Here is an 18,933-nt window from a genome sequence, read left to right as displayed (position 1 = left end):
GGATTCTTTAGATAGAGCTAGGTGTTATGCAGTTTCAGTGCAGCTCCCTCTATTTTGCAGCCTTTACCAAAGGTGTCATGGGCTTTGAAGACACTCAAACTCAGGACGCAAGGAAGAAATGCGCTAAGAGGAAGGCACGCTTGGCAAATCCACACTGCCCGGAAACCAATGTCCCCACTGTGGAAGGACGTGTGGATCTGGAATTGGCCTCCACAGTCGCTTACGGACTCATTGCTGAAACCGCGTTCATGGAAGACAATCTTACTCGGCTACGAGTGATCACCAAAGAATAAGACCTCCTTCCCCCACATGAAAATATTCATGTACTGTTTTCACCCACAGGGTATAAACACATGGGCTGTATTCAACATAGCACCAAAGAGATTCCTCTCCTGAGCAAGGAGAAATTCTTGCACTGGCAGAACTCTCCCCACTGTAGAGTTCTCCTGACCCTTCTGAGCAAGACTTGGGGAGGGCACAGAAGGAAGTCTAGCAGGAATCCTTGGCACTGGCTTCTGCTGGCACAAGTTAGTTGGACAGAGGCCATTCTGCACCCCACCCCCCAAATACAGACATATATATGAAAATGTAAATTGTGAAACAGTCCTCAGTCTGGAACAGCACAGCACAAGAAGTGCTAGGTGTCTTATTCATAAAACCAGAACATCCGTAGATATACGTGTAAATAGGGTTACCTGCAAAAAAAAACAAACCCATTTGACAGTGTAGGGGGCGGGGGAGGGAAATCTATTAATATGTCTGGTACAGTGGTACCTCGGGTTAAGAACTTAATTCGTTCTGGAGGTCTGTTCTTAACCTGAAACTGTTCTTAACCTGAAGCACCACTTTAGCTAATGGGGCCTCCCGCTGCCGCTGCGCCGCTGTCTTACGATTTCTGTTCTCATCCTGAAGCAAAGTTCTTAATCCGAGGTACTATTTCTGGGTTAGCAGAGTCTGTAACCTGAAGCGTCTGTAACCTGAAGCATATGTAACCCGAGGTACCACTGTATTCTGAAGCTTTCAGGACAACCGCTTTTGCCCTGTACTGTCTTATACAATTCCAAGACTGTTTGCCATTATCACAAGTTGGTAATGTTACAGGTAACCTTTTAACCAGAAGGGTTAGAATTTCACATAGCCCAGATTGTCAGCTTCTAGTAACCTGCAAGTCTTCCAGCAACTGGCTGTGGTAGAAACTGAAAACCCAACATCGTGCATGTTTACTTGGAATTAAACACGCTGTGTTCAATGGCAATTACTTCCAAGTAAACATGCTCAGGTTTACACTTTCAGGCTTACATGTTTGGACATGCAGGTTTATATGCTTCATTCCCCTCCCCCTCCACAACAATGCCGTTTCGAAAATTTAAAACTCACCAAAGAGACAAGACTGACGATACTAATATCAAAGCTAACGTTTTGGATTGCAGATGCCAGTCTAGTGGGATCCATAGACGGGATGGTTAACAGCCAGGCAGAAACATACATGATGGGGGCGGAGACAAAAGTGCTGATCACCATACCAGACGTTATCTGCAATCAGAAATTAAGGTGACAACAAGGACATATGACTTCAACTGCAGATCAGGAGAGGAATATAAATGGGTGAAAACACAACTTTAATGATGTGTGAGCTTTGTGGATCAACATCACCTGATGCGATTTATAAATGGAAAGTATTCAGCAAGTAAAAGCCCGCAACACCATTTAATAATTAATAATCAAAATCTTAATAATATCAAATTTGTATCCCACCTTTCAACCTAAAGATTTCCAGGGGAAATATGCAATATTAAAATACAAAGCTTAGTACAAGAACCATAAAACAAACAATATACAGTGGAACCTCGGTTTTCCAGCATCTCGGAAGCCGAACACCCAGAAGTAATTGCTTCCATTTCTGAACATGCCTCGGAAGTCAAACGGCTTCTGAGGCGCATTTTTCATTTTTCCCTATTGACTTTGCAGCCAGCCCACTGATCCTCGGTTTTCGAATGTTTCGGAAGTTGAACGGTCTTCCGGAACAGATTACGTTCAGAAACTGAGGTTCCACTGTACAAAACATCAAGAATGGAGAAAGTTAGACAATCTATAGCATAACCCTCTTGCTTCAACCAAATCCAATGCAATCCGTAATGCATAATCCACAAATGGGTTAAAGATGCATGTATGAAAAGGTTGAAGACCACTGGAGTAATATTTTATTATTTGTTTCATAAAATTTATATACCAATTACAGTGGTGCCTCGCAAGACAAAATTAATTCGTTCCGCGAGTTTTTTCGTCTAGCAAATTTTTCGTCTTGCGAAGCACGGTGTCGGAAAAGTTTTGGAAAAGCTTCAAAAATCGCCAAAAACCTCAAAAAAGGCTACCACACCGCGTTCTATGAGTTGCTCCTCGAAGTCAAGTCGCAACTGTATTAAGGGTGTTAAGAAAAGGGAAACAAACTTGCAAAAAACGCAAGACGTTTTCGTCTTGCGAAGCAGCTCAAAAACCGCAAAACCCTTTCGTCTAGCGAGTTTTTCGTCTTGCGAGGCATTCGTATTGCGGGGCACCACTGTACTCTTGATTCTAAAAACAACAACCAATACCCCTTATTGTAAAAAAAAAAAAAACCAACACCTTTACCTTTGCAGAAAGGTAAAGCAGTAGAATCGAGAAAAATTCACAACCGTGCTTTAAAATGTACAAAAGTTAAAATACTAAAACAGATTAAAATTATCTCAACTTGTTAAGCATCTGTGCAAGATTTTCTAAACAAGGATGTTTTTAGCAGGTGCCGAAAATAGTCCAATGAAAGTGCCTGGCTTGATATCAATGGGCAGGGAGTTCCAAAGAATGGTGGAGTTCTTACAAATGTGGAACAGGTATTATGAGGCACCTGTATTAGTGCAAATTCCACTCATCGGAGTGGTCGAGTGGGCACATGTGGGGAAAGGTACTGTATTTTTTGCTGTATAAGACTTACTTTTTCCCTCCTAAAAAGTAAGGGGAAATGTGTGTGCGTCTTATGGAGCGAATGCAGGCTGCACAGCTATCCCAGAAGCCAGAACAGCAAGAGGGATTGCTGCTTTCACTGCGTAGTGATCCCTCTTGCTTTTCTGGCTTCTGAGATTCAGATTATTTTTTTCTTGTTTTCCTCCTCCAAAAACTAGGTGCGTCTTGTGGTCTGGTGCGTCTTATAGAACAAAAAATACGGTAATCTCACAGATAAACTGGTCCAAAGCTGCCAAGGACTTTATATGCTAATAGTAATGCCTTGAACTCATTTTTAAGGCGTTTCAAATATTGATAATTTCAACATTCATGCGGATGCTTTACCTCAATCAAGTGGTATTTAAACTTTGTTAAATAAATAATAATAAAATTTAACCAGTTAAGTGACCCTTGAATGTCTGCAAAAAGCATGAAGTAGAAATAACCAGTAATGTTTCATTACTATGAACAAAACAGATTACTGTGTATGTAAGCCAAAATCTGACACATAACTAAATGTTCTTAGGCACAGTGGAATCAATAGGCACAAGTGTATATTGCATTATTATTAACAACTGTGGCCCTTAATCTCTGAGCAGGGTTAAGAAGCCAGGAACGCTTGTACAAGAAAAAAACTGTTGGGAGTAACGGGACACGAGAAGGTGTTAATTTTCTTCACGAGCATAAAACACCCCGTGAATGAGCTAATTGCTGGTGCGGTGTCAGCCAAGCCAGTTGCCATGGTAACAGCCCATTGCCCTGATTCTATCTGTGATTAATGCATGTCTGCTCAGCGCTGTGTCTCTGTAAGTCAGTTAGCTGGTTGTCACTTGTCCAATGTTATGTCTTGAATTTCTGAACTTATATAGAGCAACTGAGATACTTTGTACTTGCGTGTATCTGTAAATATCTGTATCGGAAAAAACCTAGAGGCTGTATCTATATCTATATCCATATCTACATCCAGAACTGTTTACTGAGCCTTATCTTCTGCAACAGTAACCTATCTAAACCTTTCTCAGCTTCTGTGTGGTGACTGGTACTGGGAGAAACCACCACTGTGTGGCTATCTCACCTGAGATTCCCAACAAAATCAATTTTTAGGTCTGCCCTAAGTTTACATTTGTTCACTAAATGTTCAGGAGACATACAATTTCAACCTCCATGTTGAACTGAGTTGCAAATATAGCTACACCAGGAGCTGATGGAAAGACACCATACAGAAATGCATAGTTTGATAAACTGGTGTGGTTGACCACGCTGTCGCTCTTGTCGAACAGTTCCACCATTTCCCTGCATAGAAGCGGCATCAACAGCCTACAAAAAAGAAGGGGAAAAGGAAACACAAATTACCCAGCGCCAATCTTAATATTTTCTAGCCTCAAAATGCAGCCGTAAGGAATACTGGAATGAAACGGCAGGAAGGGACAAGGACAATCTTTTGAACACATTACTCGCCACAATTCAATGCAAAGTTTCTAAACACTCTTAACACCCACTGAGACTTAAGTGTCATGCTGGAAGGACATATAGGAATTCTGCTTTAAATTTTGCCTGTGTGTTTTAAGTAGTCATGCTTGTGAAAATATTAATCAGATGATTCATCAGCTGCAGCTTAAGATGTAGATGTTGAGTCACCTACAGAGTGATCTCCTTAATTACAGTTTACGGATGCTTGATGAATTCATTCATTTTGCCACTTCCTCCTTTAGCACCTCCACTGCTCCAGAAGGTTGGGGGACCTACACAACCATGTTGGAGGAAGTGCTGGAAGAAGGTTGGCCAAGAAGTCACTCTCCCCACCCTTCCGTCCACAGGATCCCTCTCTACTGGATCAAAAGCTCTCTGTGGATGGAAGGAATCTTTTCATTAGCAGAAGGCAAAGTATAGAAACAACACAATGGGTACAAGAATTGTCCCCCAAACAGTCTAATATGTACTCCCAAAATGCTAACCGTTAACAGGAAAAATAAATGTTGGAGACCTTTCCTGCACCAATTTCATACTGCTTCTATCCTATGAGAGAAGCTATGCATCCAATACTGAAAGTAATAGAAACACAAATGATTGAGAGGGAATCAAACTTACAGTTTAGCTGTGATGAGAAGAATCAGTGCAACAAATGTACCCTTCGTCAGCTTCTTTATTTGGCCCACCATTGTGAGGCCCAGATAAAAGAGTGCTGAGCCAGAAAACGAGCTGCCAAGTCCATCAAAGAAGTTTTCCAAATATTCGGGGATTTTTTGCTTAAGAATGAAGTTTGAGCCAATTCCTATGAAGACCATGAACACAATTGGGTTCTGCAGCACTCGAAGAAGCCCAAGTCCCACAATCTTGATTTTGCTGTGAGAGAGATTTTGATTGTCTCGCGATTTCTGGATTTCACAGAAGATAAATCCTAAGGGATTTAGCATCATAAGAGATATTGGTGCAACCAGGTAAATGTACTGGAGATACTCTGGATATGTGGTTTGATATAAAGCTTCAACTACAAGAGAGAGAGAGATGGAAAAAGAATTATTGACAAGGATTTTAATGGAAATGTTTACACCCACACACATCACTCTATTCTTAAATATATGCAGTTTCTGAAAGTCACATGGGCCGAGATCCAAAGATTTTAATCCACAATCTACTGTTCATGCAGGAGAGCTCTCTTAGGCAAGCAAGCAATCATTATACGCTGGTACCTCGGGTTACATATGCTTCAGGTTACATACGCTTCAGGTTACAGACTCCTCTAACCCAGAAATATTACCCCGGGTTAAGAACTTTGCTTCAGGATGAGAAGAGAAATTGTGCTCCAGCGGCACAGCAGCAGCAGGAGGCCCCATTAGCTAAAGTGGTGCTTCAGGTTAAGAACAGTTTCAGGTTAAGAACGGACCTGCAGAACGAATTAAGTACTTAACCCGGGGTACCACTGTATGTGCGTTATATGCATATATGTGTGTGTGTGTGTGTGTGAGAGAGAGAGAGAGAGAGAGAGAGAGAGAGAGAGAGAGAGAGAGAGAGAAATTTTGACTGTGTGATTAAAGAAATCAGTTGATTTAACGGCTTGACTAAAATTGACACACTTAACCAACTGATTCAAATGTGCATTAGTAAAAATAGTTTTGAAACAAAAAAACACAAGAGTTAATTTTTAGGTGCAGGGGGAAAAAAGTGTTGACAACATTGAATGGCTTAAAATCTTTCCATACTAGATTGCTCTTCCGGTAAACTGATGCACTCCCTTTGCTCAGATCCTGAAGATTGTATGCAACTAAGTCTAGTGTTAGAAATCCCACAGGCACCAGACGAGTTTTGTGACTGGCGTGGGTCTAATTGTGACCACATGGAGCTCTCTAGATGCAGATGCCAGGCTGGCAACTGCCCTATCTATCTGGCTGGCCCCTCCAGCTTTCTGAAGCAGGCAAACAGAAGAGCTTATTGATTGCATTTCTATCCCTTCCTTTTCTCTCAGAAGTACATGGTTCACACCCCACCCCCGGCTTAGTTAATCCCTACAACGACCCTGTGAGGTAGGTTAAGAGGCTGTGCCTGGCCCAAGGTCACCCAGTGAGCTTTATGGTTTAGAGGAGATTTGAACTCAGGTCCGAGTCCAGCAGTCTACACTACCCTGGCTTCCTAGAGTACTTCTGCTTACGGGGCAGCTATATGAATTTAGGTGAATAAATATGGGGAAAGCAAAATGTCACTTAAGAGAAGGATCTGAAATATTTGCCTTGAAGCATGGATTCGTTTTATTCTAGATTGTTTCAATGTGTTGTAAACCACTTTGCGATTCTTTTTCTTTATAATAATAACTACTTTCATGGGGGGGGGGAGAGATGGCGCCTCTACATTCCTTTATGGCGAACGTAACCCTGGTTTAAGGGGGCCATTAGGCAATTAGCTTATATATCTGAGTTTCTAACATTGACTAAGTCCTACTCAGAGCAGAGCAACCGAAATTAATGAAGCTAGGTTAGCCATGCACAATGAACTTCAACAAGTCTATTCTGACTAGGATTAGAATCAGAGTTGGAAGGGACCACGAGGGTCATCCAGTCCAGCCTCCTGCAATGCAAGAATATTTTGCCCAATGTGGGGCTTGAAACGATGACCCTAAGTTTAGAGAGTCTACTAGCTTTGGGTACTGCCCCCTGAACTTTGAAAAACAATCCAGCACTCCCATTAGGTCTGCCCTCATTCCATTGTTGAAACCGCATTCACATTGTGCTACACTCAGGATGATGATGATAACAACAACAATTTATTATTTATACCCCACCCATCTGGCTGGGTTTCCCCAGCCACTCTGGGCGGCTCCCAACAGAATATTAAAAACATGATAAAACATCAAACATTAAAAACTTCCCTAAACAGGGCTGCCTTCAGATGTCTTCTGAAAGTCAGGTAGTTGTTTATTTCCTTGACATCTGATGGGAGGGCATTCCACAGGTGGGCATCACTACTGAGAAGGCCCTCTGCCTGGTTCCCTGCCACCTCACTTCTCGCAGTGAGGGAACCACCAGAAGGGTCTTGGAGCTGGCCCTCAGTGTCTGGGCTGAACAATGGGCGTGGAGGTACAGTGGGCCGAGGCCGTTTAGGGCTTTAAAGGTCAGCACCAACACTTTGAATTGTGCTCGGAAAAGTACTGGGAGCCAATGTAGGTCTTTCAGGACCTAGTTACATGGTCTCGGCGGCCACTACCAGTCACCTGTATGGCTGCCACATTCTGGATTAGTTGTAGTTTCCAGGTCACCTTCAAAGGTAGCCCCTTATAGAGCGCATTGCAGTAGTCCAAGCGGGAATAAAATACCAAGCATTGGACTGTATCCCTCCCATTGCCATGAACAAATAGTCACAATCTAATAGAATGCTTTCCGGTACAAAATGCAATACCCGCAGAGGCTCCTGCCTCCTGCATGTGTGAATGCTGTCTTTCATATTTAGGTCCATACAAATCTGGGACACACCAATGAGGCCCTGATCTTTAAATCAGACGTCTGAAGCTACTACTAAGCTTTAAGGAAAGGGCCACTTGGCTTCTGTCAACCACATCATCTTTATGCACCCATCTGTACCTTCAAGAGTACTACCAGACTGCAAAGAGATTGGCAACTGAAAAGTCCTAGAAATTTTGCTGCCTTAGCTAACTATTCACAACCCTGTTTAATCTACGGGCAGAGTTCAAGCATTTGCTGCTGGCTTATTAACCTATGACTCTGTTGTGGGTCCTTATCTGCAGGGATTATGTGGCGACAATAAAAGATCCCAGACAGTTATTCTGGTGACATTAAGCTCTTGCAGGAAAGAGCTTTGCAGAATGCCTGTTAAAACCCTACAGGTGCTATTCCAAAGCTGGTGCAAGGTTAACTGCAAAACAACAGCAGAAGAAGTAATATAAAAGACAGTATGAAGCACACACCGAGACCGAGATGAAATGTGCACTAGGGAGTCCAGATGCACAGCATGGAGGATGGTGATAGGCTGTGGTATCAGCTGCTATTCAAACACACAAAGAAGTGGTAAAGCTTCACCTTGAACCAGTTGAGAGTAAGGGAAGCCTTGGGCTAAATAAATATAGCACTGCATATAGCCTGGCCCTTTTAAGGTGCCACCTTAGAAGCATAGGAGATGAGGAGAAAAGGGCATCTATGGTAACAGAACGTGCTAGCAAGCCACATTATGGCATGAAGATGACAAGCGTCGGCCCAGAAACCCTCACTGCTTTCGCACAAAGGTCCTTCAGGAATACATGAGGCTGAAAGCATTGACAGAAAGCAAAAGGCACCCCCCCTTCTAGCCAAAACCTAAATAACATTTTTTACGGTGTCACTGAACTGCAACCGAACGCTCAATGTAGCTCACAAACTATTTAAAGGAAACAATGCAAACATATTAAAACTGTACTGGGGGGGGGGTGTGTCAAAAATTCCTGAAAGCAACAAAAGCATGCCTCCCCAAGCAGGAAGTAAAATGTGACACTACCATAGAGAAGGCTGTAACATAAACGCCAAGGCCACCCCCTCGAGCTGCCACTGTTTTATATGAGAGAGGACATTTCTATAGGCGAGTCCTATAGAGATGTAAAGATTGTGCCTGAAAACTATCTAGCAGTCCATGAAGTTTTTCTAGCTATCACAACAGCTTGCCATCTACATTTTACACTCCTGTATAGAGAAAAGGTGTATGCAAATTAAAATCATTTGCATGCATGTGCTTAATTAGTTGCAAGGTGGTATTTTGAGAGCAAAAGTCAACTTGTCACCTAATTTAGATTTGGGGTGAATGCCCTGATACAGTCAAATGTAAAGAGGAAGGAAGGAGAAGCAGCAATGGCAAAGCAGAGATTTGGTGTCTTTGCGAGAGCCAGTGTGGCGTAGTGGTTAAGAGCGGTGGACTCATAATCTGGTGAACTGGGTTCGCTTCCCCGCTCCTCCACATGCAGCTGCTGGGTGACCTTGGGCTAGTCACACTCTGAAGTCTCTCAGCCCCACTCACCTCACAGAGTGTTTGTTGTGGGGGAGGAAGGGAAAAGGAGATTGTTAGCCGCTTTTAGACTCCTTAGGGTAGTGCTAAAGCAGGATATCAAATCCAAACCCAAACTCTTATCCCTCTTTGCAAACACAGGGAGAAAATCCCAAGTGCTCCCCTATTTGGTAGAAGAAATCCAGAAAAGGAAGCCACAGGGATTCAAACCGCACTTATGTTTGTAGCAACAGGTTTCATATCTTACAAGTCGTCTGCATATTCTCAAACTTGACACAAACAACGTCACTGGGAATTTTTGGAGAAGAGGTCAGGCCCTATATGCAAAAAACAAAAAACCCCACCTGTCTTGAAAAAACTCCTAGCTGTATTGGATTTCTAAAATACTCAAAAATCAATTTTCCTCCCTCAGAAAGTCCCATGTTCCATTTTGTTTACAATTTCTCCACTCAGCGTAATTAGAATTACTCATGGTATGTGGTGCTTAAAGGACACCTAACTAATGTTTACCTATGACCTGTTAAGTCCCTTTTAATGATGGGAGTAAAAAACCACGGGATTTGCAGAGCCAATGTTTTCTGCCGCATTGCGCCATTCAAGGACTCTCAGCTTACCTCTCCCAGCTGAGAAGCATGATCTTTTAAAACAGATTAGCTGTTATATGCTCTTAAATCAGGGTGGGGCAGAGAGAGAACATGAGAACCGGTCCTAAAACATTTTGCCCCCCGCATTGACCACTTGAAAATTGCAGAGGGGTATTAGCAGAGCACAGAATGAGCTGCTTTTCTCCTTCAACACTGCCTTTGTCAAAACCAGACCATGTTGTGGGAGTCACAGAGGGGGTTCGTTCTCTGCTGCCAGAGAAAATAAGTACAGAGCCACACAGATTCTTGAGTGTTCCATCAGTGCTCCAGAGATCAGCAGAGTGGAGCATGTGGACCACTGCTTGATGGTCTCTGTCTCAGAATACAGAGGAACTGTGCTGTTGGCTTTTGTCAGTTTCGAGAAACAATGGATTGCATTTCCAGGAGTTAAGTCAAACTGCTGCGTCAGCAGCAACAAAGTGACCTCCCCAGGGTGCAAGCCTGGGCAGTGAGTAAGGCGGTCTTGGGCTGGCTAGATGACAAGGCCTTGCCAACGTGGTCCAAAGGAAAGCAGAGCAATGTGTTTGGCACCAGTGTGGTTTTAGGAGTTGCTGGAAGGAGCCAACCAACTTCCTTAGGAGCTCCATTTTGAATTTGTGTAGGGTTTCCTCCGTAGTCTTTTCTTGTCCCCAAGATATTCCACAAGGCAGCGGAATACCAGCCATCTAAATCAGGTCAATGTTAAGAAGAAAATTCACTACAGTGGTACCTCTGGTTGCGAACGGGATCCGTTCCGGAGGTCCATTCGCAACATGAAAAGCCCGCAACCTGAAGCACCGTTTCTGCACAGGTGCACGGCACGATTTGGCGCTTCTGCACATGCGCAAAGCATGATTTAGCACTTCTGCGCATGCACAAGCGGCGAAACCCGGAAGTAACCCTTTCCGGTACTTCTGGGTCACCGCGGGACGCAACCTGAAAAAACTTAACATGAAGCAAAAGTAACATGTATGACTGTAGTTTCTTCTGAAGTGTATGCAGCACACACACACACACACTTTGAACTAAACTCAAGGCTGCAGACTGCAGTTCTGCACATATGCAGAAACGCCACTGCATGCAGAATTCTATTGAACTCAGCTTTTAAGTATAAAGCTTCAATCCCATGGAAAAAAACCACTCTCTCTCCCCATCACTAGCAGGTGCAGGAACAAATTAGGCATACTGACTTCATACTGATTTCTAAAATTCCCTATCATTCTGTCTCATTGATGACCACTCTGCTGAAGTGATTTAATCACATTCACTTAAACTTACCGTATTTTTCGCACCATAGGGCGCACCGGACCATAGGGCGCACCCAGTTTTTAGGGGGGGAAATCAAGAAAAAAATCTTTCCCCCCCCCCCAGGCCCAGAGAGCAGCGGAGGGGTTGCTCGCAGCTATGGAGCAAGCCAAGTTTTGGCTTCCCCTTTAGCCCCATGCAGCCTCTCCTTGCCGGGAGACGCTGCGCAGGGCTAAAGAAGCCATAGCCCCGTGCAGCCTCTCCTTGCGGAGGGGTTGCGCGCAGCTATGGAAGAAGGCAAGGCAGCGAGCGGGGTGGATCCCGCTCGCTGTTTTGCCTTCCCCTTTAGCCCCGCGCAGCATCTCCTTGCCGGGAGACGCTGCGCAGGGCTTTCCTGGCTATGGAAGAAGGCAAGGCAGCGAGCGGAGTGGATCCCGCTCGCTGTTTTGCCTTCCCCTTTAGCCCCGCGCAGCGTCTCCTTGCCGGGAGACGCTGCGCAGGGCTTTCCTGGCTAGGGAAGAAGGCAAGGCAGCGAGCGGGGTGGATCCCGCTCGCTGTTTTGCCTTCCCCTTTAGCCCCGCGCAGCATCTCCTTGCCGGGAGACGCTGCGCAGGGCTTTCCTGGCTATGGAAGAAGGCAAGGCAGCGAGCGGAGTGGATCCCGCTCGCTGTTTTGCCTTCCCCTTTAGCCCCGCGCAGCGTCTCCTTGCCGGGAGACGCTGCGCAGGGCTTTCCTGGCTAGGGAAGAAGGCAAGGCAGCGAGCGGGGTGGATCCCGCTCGCTGTTTTGCCTTCCCCTTTAGCCCCGCGCAGCGTCTCCTTGCCGGGAGACGCTGCGCAGGGCTTTCCTGGCTAGGGAAGAAGGCAAGGCAGCGAGCGGGGTGGATCCCGCTCGCTGTTTTGCCTTCCCCTTTAGCCCCGCGCAGCGTCTCCTTGCCGGGAGACGCTGCGCAGGGCTTTCCTGGCTAGGGAAGAAGGCAAGGCAGCGAGCGGGGTGGATCCCGCTCGCTGTTTTGCCTTCCCCTTTAGCCCCGCGCAGCGTCTCCTTGCCGGGAGACGCTGCGCAGGGCTTTCCTGGCTAGGGAAGAAGGCAAGGCAGCGAGCGGGGTGGATCCCGCTCGCTGTTTTGCCTTCCCCTTTAGCCCCGCGCAGCGTCTCCTTGCCGGGAGACGCTGCGCAGGGCTTTCCTGGCTAGGGAAGAAGGCAAGGCAGCGAGCGGGGTGGATCCCGCTCGCTGTTTTGCCTTCCCCTTTAGCCCCGCGCAGCGTCTCCTTGCCGGGAGACGCTGCGCAGGGCTTTCCTGGCTAGGGAAGAAGGCAAGGCAGCGAGCGGGGTGGATCCCGCTCGCTGTTTTGCCTTCCCCTTTAGCCCCGCGCAGCGTCTCCTTGCCGGGAGACGCTGCGCAGGGCTTTCCTGGCTAGGGAAGAAGGCAAGGCAGCGAGCGGGGTGGATCCCGCTCGCTGTTTTGCCTTCCCCTTTAGCCCCGCGCAGCGTCTCCTTGCCGGGAGACGCTGCGCAGGGCTTTCCTGGCTTCTCTGGGAGGTGGGGGGATTCCCCCACCTCCCGCAAAACCAGCAGAAGCCGCGCGCACTTTAAAAGGGCTGCACGGCTTCTCCTGGCTTTCCTGGGAGGTGGGAGAAGGGACTGATGCGGCCAGTCAGTCCCTTCTCCCTCCTGTGGAAAAGCCCGCAAGAGCGCACGGAGCTTGTGTGCGGCTCTTGGGGGCTTTTCCCACCTGCCTCCCCCCCCTGCATTCGCTCCATAGGACGCACACACATTTTCCCTTGCTTTTTAGGAGGGAAAAAGTGCGTCCTATGGTGCGAAAAATACGGTAAGCACTAATGACAACTAATCCAACTAGCCGTAGCGGAAAACAAACAAACAAACAAAATCCAGAAACAAAAGAATGAATTGGAATTAACTTCAAGCTTCTTTGATCAAAACAGTCAAGGATCCACAAATCCAGGGTCAATACACTTTGCAAGCTTTGTTTTTGTTCTGCTTTCTTAAAGCAGAACACAGCTGGTAGGATCTGGACACAAGCAGAAACATTCACCTGCTCACTAAGCCAAAAGCCTCTCAAACTACAGTTTTATATGCAGGCATGCTGCTGAAATTGCTTCGAAGTCAACAGGGATCAATCAATTTAACTGTGTCAAGGCCATTCACAAAAAGTAGTCATCATCTGAACTGGCTCCAAGGCAGCCTCTTTCTGCTGGATCAACTGAATATTGCCAACAATGCTAAAAGTCCAATCCTGAGTTATCCCCTAACAAGGGTTTTCAGTGAGGCATAATGACTTCTCCAATAGTATACAGCACCATAGGTGCATGCATGAGTTGTATCCAAAGGTGCGCAGGAATTTTTGCTGATGGAACTATTTGCTTTACTTGTTCTAGAATATTGCACAACAAAAATGAAACTACATCCCAATATATTAATCCACTTGTACAGCAAGTTGTACAGGCTGGGCAACTTCCTGCCCAACCAAAAGCATGAGAACAGTTATAGGACCTTCCTATTATATCGCCGGATAAGCCTTTGTGTACATGTTTGCAGAACAGTGCCAATGGCCACTTTTCCAACCCTTGCTTGTGGTTTTCTTTTTCTTTTTTGGGGGGCATCCAACCAATTCTCTATGTCAGGGAGCCAAACATTCTCAATCTTTGTATGTGAAGACCTTAGACGCAAGCAAGCAAGCAAGCATCACAGCTAGTTAAAGTAATTGCTGGATACAAAATAATTGCCTGAACTAAATTACCATATTTTTCGCCCTATAGGACACACTTTTCCCCCTCCAAAAATGAAGGGGAAATGTGTGTGTTTCCTATGGGGCGACTGCAGGCTTTCGCTGAAGCCTGGAGAGCGAGAGGGGTCGGTGCGCACTGATCCCTCTCGCGCCCCGGGCTTCGGGCAGATATCCGCAAGCCTAGGGAGCCCGGCGGGAGTTCCCACCGGGCTCCTTAGGCTTGCGGATAGCAGCCTGTTCTGGGGGCTGGGGAAGCTCGGGCTTCCCCCACTCCAGCCCCGCACCTGGGGGGGGGATAATCCCCCCTTTATTCCCCCCCCAAAAAACTAGGTGTGCCCTATGGGCCGGTGCGCCCTATAGGGCGAAAAATACAGTACTAAAGGGTGATCTTGGATACAGATTCTAAAAGAAAGAACTCTTCCCATTTTAGCCATATTAACATAGATTTGGATGGAACACCGCTTGTGGAAGAGGACAGATGACTGTTTCAGCTTCCATTCTTTCTGCAGACCACTCTGCCATCTAAAAACATGCTCCAGGCAGTTTGAGGGAATGGTGTGGGAGGCTGCAGGGGGGGAAATCACCAAAAACAACTTCTCTTTCTATTAGCTGAACCTTCCAGAGAATGCAAACTCTTTCCATGAATGGAGGGGGTTCTCCTAGTCATTCCCACTGGGAATGTTTAGTCTGTCAACCTACTGGTGGACATTATTGCCATTCACCCCAGAAAATCAACACAAGAACTAGAAAAATAAGTATTCAACTGGATCAATTTTTGGTGGTAAAGAAATGAAAAAGTTCTAGTGCTGCCAAGAACACCTTACACTGAAAACATGCCTTCTCACTGAACAATTCTGAGTGAAACTGACAGACAACAACAACTACTTGGGTAGTACATGGCTTTGCTTAGTAGAGTGGCTGGGGTAGCTCAGCCAAACGGGCCGGGTATAAGTAATAATAATAATAATAATAATAATAATAATAATAATAATAATAATAATTTCATCAGTTCTGCTTCATGCGACTCACAGTGCAACAGAATGTGCTCTTTCTCAAATTCAAAAGCACAAATTAGCAGCTGTAACAACAGTGCATGCATTGTGTACATCATCAATGCAAACAAGTCACTATGCATTCCTAAGGCACAGAGTGCTATGAAACAATCTCATTACAAACAAAAAAATTTGTAAATTTCTTACCTATAGGATAGCCCAGTGCAAAGTCATTGCTCTGAGTAGCAAAAATAGGAAACAGTCCAGCTCTGCTAAACCGCCTCTCAGGAGTAGCTATCAACAGTGTTAAAATGCAGACCAAGAAGAACACTGATGCTTTGGCAACAAGGATGCTGTATAAAAAGGACCAATTCACGTTGGAAAAATTCAGTACAACCATGTTTTTGAATAATAAAGCTGGGAGTGCAAAGCAGGAGACAAAGTTTCCGAGTCCTTTGGCCTGAGTTGATGTGATTATGTTAACTCTTCCAGCTATATATCCACAAAGGATTATGCCAAAGCATTGTAACAAGGCTGGGAAAAGCTTACTTATTGACATAGAAGGAGAATTGCTGGTGAAGTTCAGCTGGTACCCAAATCTGCCTGAAAGCAGATTGGACATATTGGCTGAAGAAGAGAGATTCTTTGTGCTGACATACGTGTAAATATCCATATTCATTCAGTGCTTCTGAAAACGTAGCATGTGGATTCTGATCTGTAAAACAAGGAAGGGAGCGTTCGTTATTGTATTGCAGTGAGATTGAGAAAGCCCCTCACATCGCAGTAAAATGGAACAAAAACAGGAACCCTAAAAGGGAACTGGAAGTAGGAGACAAGGCCAATAGGGAGCTGAAATAAATATTATTCCGTTGAAAGAAAAGATAAGATAGCACATCTAAAGAACTGTTATCCTTAAGCAAGATAACACAACTTCTCCATAAGAAAAAAAATGTTTGTCTAGATTTTATTTATGTTAAAATACCAAAACATGATTTTCAGAAGTTTATTTTTTCTTCTGTTTTCCTATAATCAAACTATTTCAGCAAGTTTTATGATTTCAATCATTTCTAGATTTGATGTCAGGTCACTGAAGCTTGCCATATTGAAGAATCAAAATCGGTGGGTGCACGGAGAAGGACTCTGGATTTCATTAGCAACGGAAGCCATAATACAATAATTTGTCATGCAATAAGTGTAGAGATAAGACAGTTTATCACATCATAATGGGAACATTGTACATGTTCAGCCACACATGCATCTCCAGGGCAAACAAGAAGATGCACTGGTCATCCAGTTCCAATGGAGTCGCAGTATCGGCAAGATCTTCCCTCACAGAAAATGCAGGAAACTTGCCATTCCCATGATGCACCTGGCTGGCTAGCTGCTATTATTGTTGAATGGTCACTTTAAAATCATAGAATGATAGAGTTGGAAGAGACCACAAGGGCCATCGAGTCCAACCCCCTGCCAAGCAGGAAACACCATCAGAGCACTCCTGACATATGGTTGTCAAGCCTCTGCTTAAAGACCTCCAAAGTAGGAGACTCCACCACACTCCTTGGCAGCAAATTCCACTGTCGAACAGCTCTTACTGTCAGGAAGTTCTTCCTAATGTTTAGGTGGAATCTTCTTTCTTGTAGTTTGGACCCATTGCTCCGTGTCCGCTTCTCTGGAGCAGAAGAAAACAACCTTTCTCCCTCCTCTATGTGACATCCTTTTATATACCGTATTTTTCGCACTATAGGACGCACTTTTTCCCCTCCAAAAATGAAGGGGAAATGTGTGTGCGTCCTATGGTGCGAATGCAGGCTTTTGCTGAAGCCTGGAGAGCGAGAGGGGTCCGTGCGCACGGACCCCTCTCGCTCTCCAGGCTTCAGGAAGCTATCCCAAGTCTTGCAAGCCCGGCGGGATGTCCCGCGGGCTCGCAAGGCTTGCGGGCAGCAGCCTGCACCCAAAAGCTGGGGACAGCGGGGAGGCGCAGAGCCGCCACCCCGCTATTCCCCGACCTGATCTGGAGGCTGGCGGGGGGAGAAGCAAGCCTGCTTCTCCCCCCCCCAGCCCCACAAGCTCGGGGGATAGGGGGATGGCGAAGCGCCGCCATCCCGCTATTCCCCGACCTGATCTGGAGGCTGGGGGTGGGAGAAGCAAGCCTGCTTCTCCCCCCCCACCATCCCCACAACCTCCAGATCAGGTCGGGGAATAGCGGGATGGCAGCACTCCGCCATCCCGCTATTCCACGACCTGATCTGGAGGCTGGGGGTGGGAGAAGCAAGCCTGCTTCTCCCCCCCCCCCACCATCCCCACAACCTCCAGATCAGGTCGGGGAATAGCGGGATGGCAGCGCTCCGCCATCCCGCTATTCCACGACCTGATCTGGAGGCTGGGGGTGGGAGAAGCAAGCCTGCTTCTCCCCCCCCCCACCATCCCCACAACCTCCACATCAGGTCGGGGAATAGCGGGATGGCAGGCTTCAGGAGAGCCCCACCGCCAGCCCCACAAGCTCGGGGGACAGCGGGAGAGGCGCAGCGCGCCCTTCCCGCTGTCCCCCGACTTGGTTAGAAGGCTGGGGGGGGGAGCCTGCTCCTCCCCGTCGCCAGCCCCGCAAACTCGGGAGACAGCGGGAGAGGCGCAGCGCGCCATTCCCGCTGTCCCCCGACTTGGTTAGAAGGCTGGCGGGGGGGGGGGAGCCTGGTTTTGCGGGAGGCAGGGGAATCCCCCCGCCTCCCAGGAAAGCCAGGAGAAGCCGTGCAGCCCTTTTAAAAGGCGCGCGGCTTCTGCCGGTTTCGCGGGAGGTGGGGGAATCCCCCCGCCTCCCAGGAAAGCCAGGAGAAGCCGCGATCTCTTTAAAGGGTTTGCACGGCTTCTACGGGCTTTGGGGAGAGGTGAGGGAATCCCCCCACCTCCCAGTAAAGCCAGGAAAGCCCTGTGCAGCCCCTCCGCCAAGGAGAGGCTGCACGGGGCTAAAGGGGAAGCCAGAACAGCGGACGGGATCCATCCCGCTCGCTGCCTTGGCTTCCTCCATAGCTGCGCGCAACCCCTCCGGCAGGGAGAGGTTGTGTGCAGCCTGTACGCTGCTCTTTGGGGCTGCGGGAGGAAAAAAAGATTTTTTTTCTTGAATTCCCCCCCTAAAAACTGGGTGCGCCCTATGGTCCGGTGCGCCCTATGGTGCGAAAAATACGGTATTTGAACATGGCTATCATATCACCCCTTAACCTCCTCTTCTCCAGGCTAAACATGCCCAGCTCCCTTAGCCGTTCCTCATAAGGCATCGTTTCCAGGCCTTTGACCATTTTGGTTGCCCTCCTCTGGACACGTTCCAGTTTGTCAGTGTCCTTCTTGAACTGTGGACACAGTACTCCAGGTGAGGTCTGAATGTGAAAATGTGAAGGTTCATTATTGTTTCACAGGTTGTGTATGTCTTTAAGGGCCAGGGCCAGGGCAAATAACGAGACCCAGTCTTACAGCTGTGAAACATAGCAGGTGCTGCTAGGTTGTGTCAATTAAGCTGTGTCAGCATTTGGGCATAGTATATAAGGAGCAGCACCTAGCTCTCTCCTTACCCTGGGGGATGGGTTGGTGGTTGGGTCATGTTTGTTGTTATCTTTAGTGTAAAATGAGTTTTCGTTTTTGTTATTAAAGCCTTGTTTAAGTTATTTTTGAGTCCCTTTTTAATGCATGGTCTCCCCAGCAAGCTCTCTGCAGCGCTACTAAACTGCAAATAGCCAACAATTATCAGCTGCTGCAGATGGGCAAATTGTGCTTCTCTCAGCCTAACTGCCATGTCACTGTTGTATGGGCAGTTCATTATACAGTGGCATGCTGGTGATCCAGAGGAGCAAAAGCCACAGAATGTTGAGGGTCAGGATTACCCTC

General features: G+C 46.6%; 1 protein-coding gene across 2 annotated transcripts in view; it reads right to left on the bottom strand.

The window, feature by feature from the left end:
* Positions 1-18,933, bottom strand: part of GPR155 (G protein-coupled receptor 155) — a 41,493-nt gene that overhangs the window by 16,842 nt on the left and 5,718 nt on the right. For both annotated transcript variants that reach the window (XM_081213326.1, XM_081213327.1), the window contains exons 2-5: positions 15,268-15,775; positions 5,065-5,464; positions 4,128-4,293; positions 1,378-1,533 (exon numbers count right to left, since the gene is read on the bottom strand). In XM_081213326.1, coding sequence (XP_081069452.1) covers positions 1,378-1,533; positions 4,128-4,293; positions 5,065-5,464; positions 15,268-15,739 — 1,194 coding nt within the window. In that variant the 5' untranslated portion in view covers positions 15,740-15,775. The remainder of the gene's footprint in view (positions 1-1,377; positions 1,534-4,127; positions 4,294-5,064; positions 5,465-15,267; positions 15,776-18,933) is intronic.

The sequence above is a fragment of the Podarcis bocagei genome (genome assembly GCF_964188305.1).
Source record: "Podarcis bocagei genome assembly, chromosome: 1".
NCBI classification, from domain to species: Eukaryota; Metazoa; Chordata; class Lepidosauria; order Squamata; family Lacertidae; genus Podarcis; species Podarcis bocagei.
Note: the sequence above shows the minus strand (reverse complement) of the source record. Positions and strands in the feature narration are given on the sequence as shown.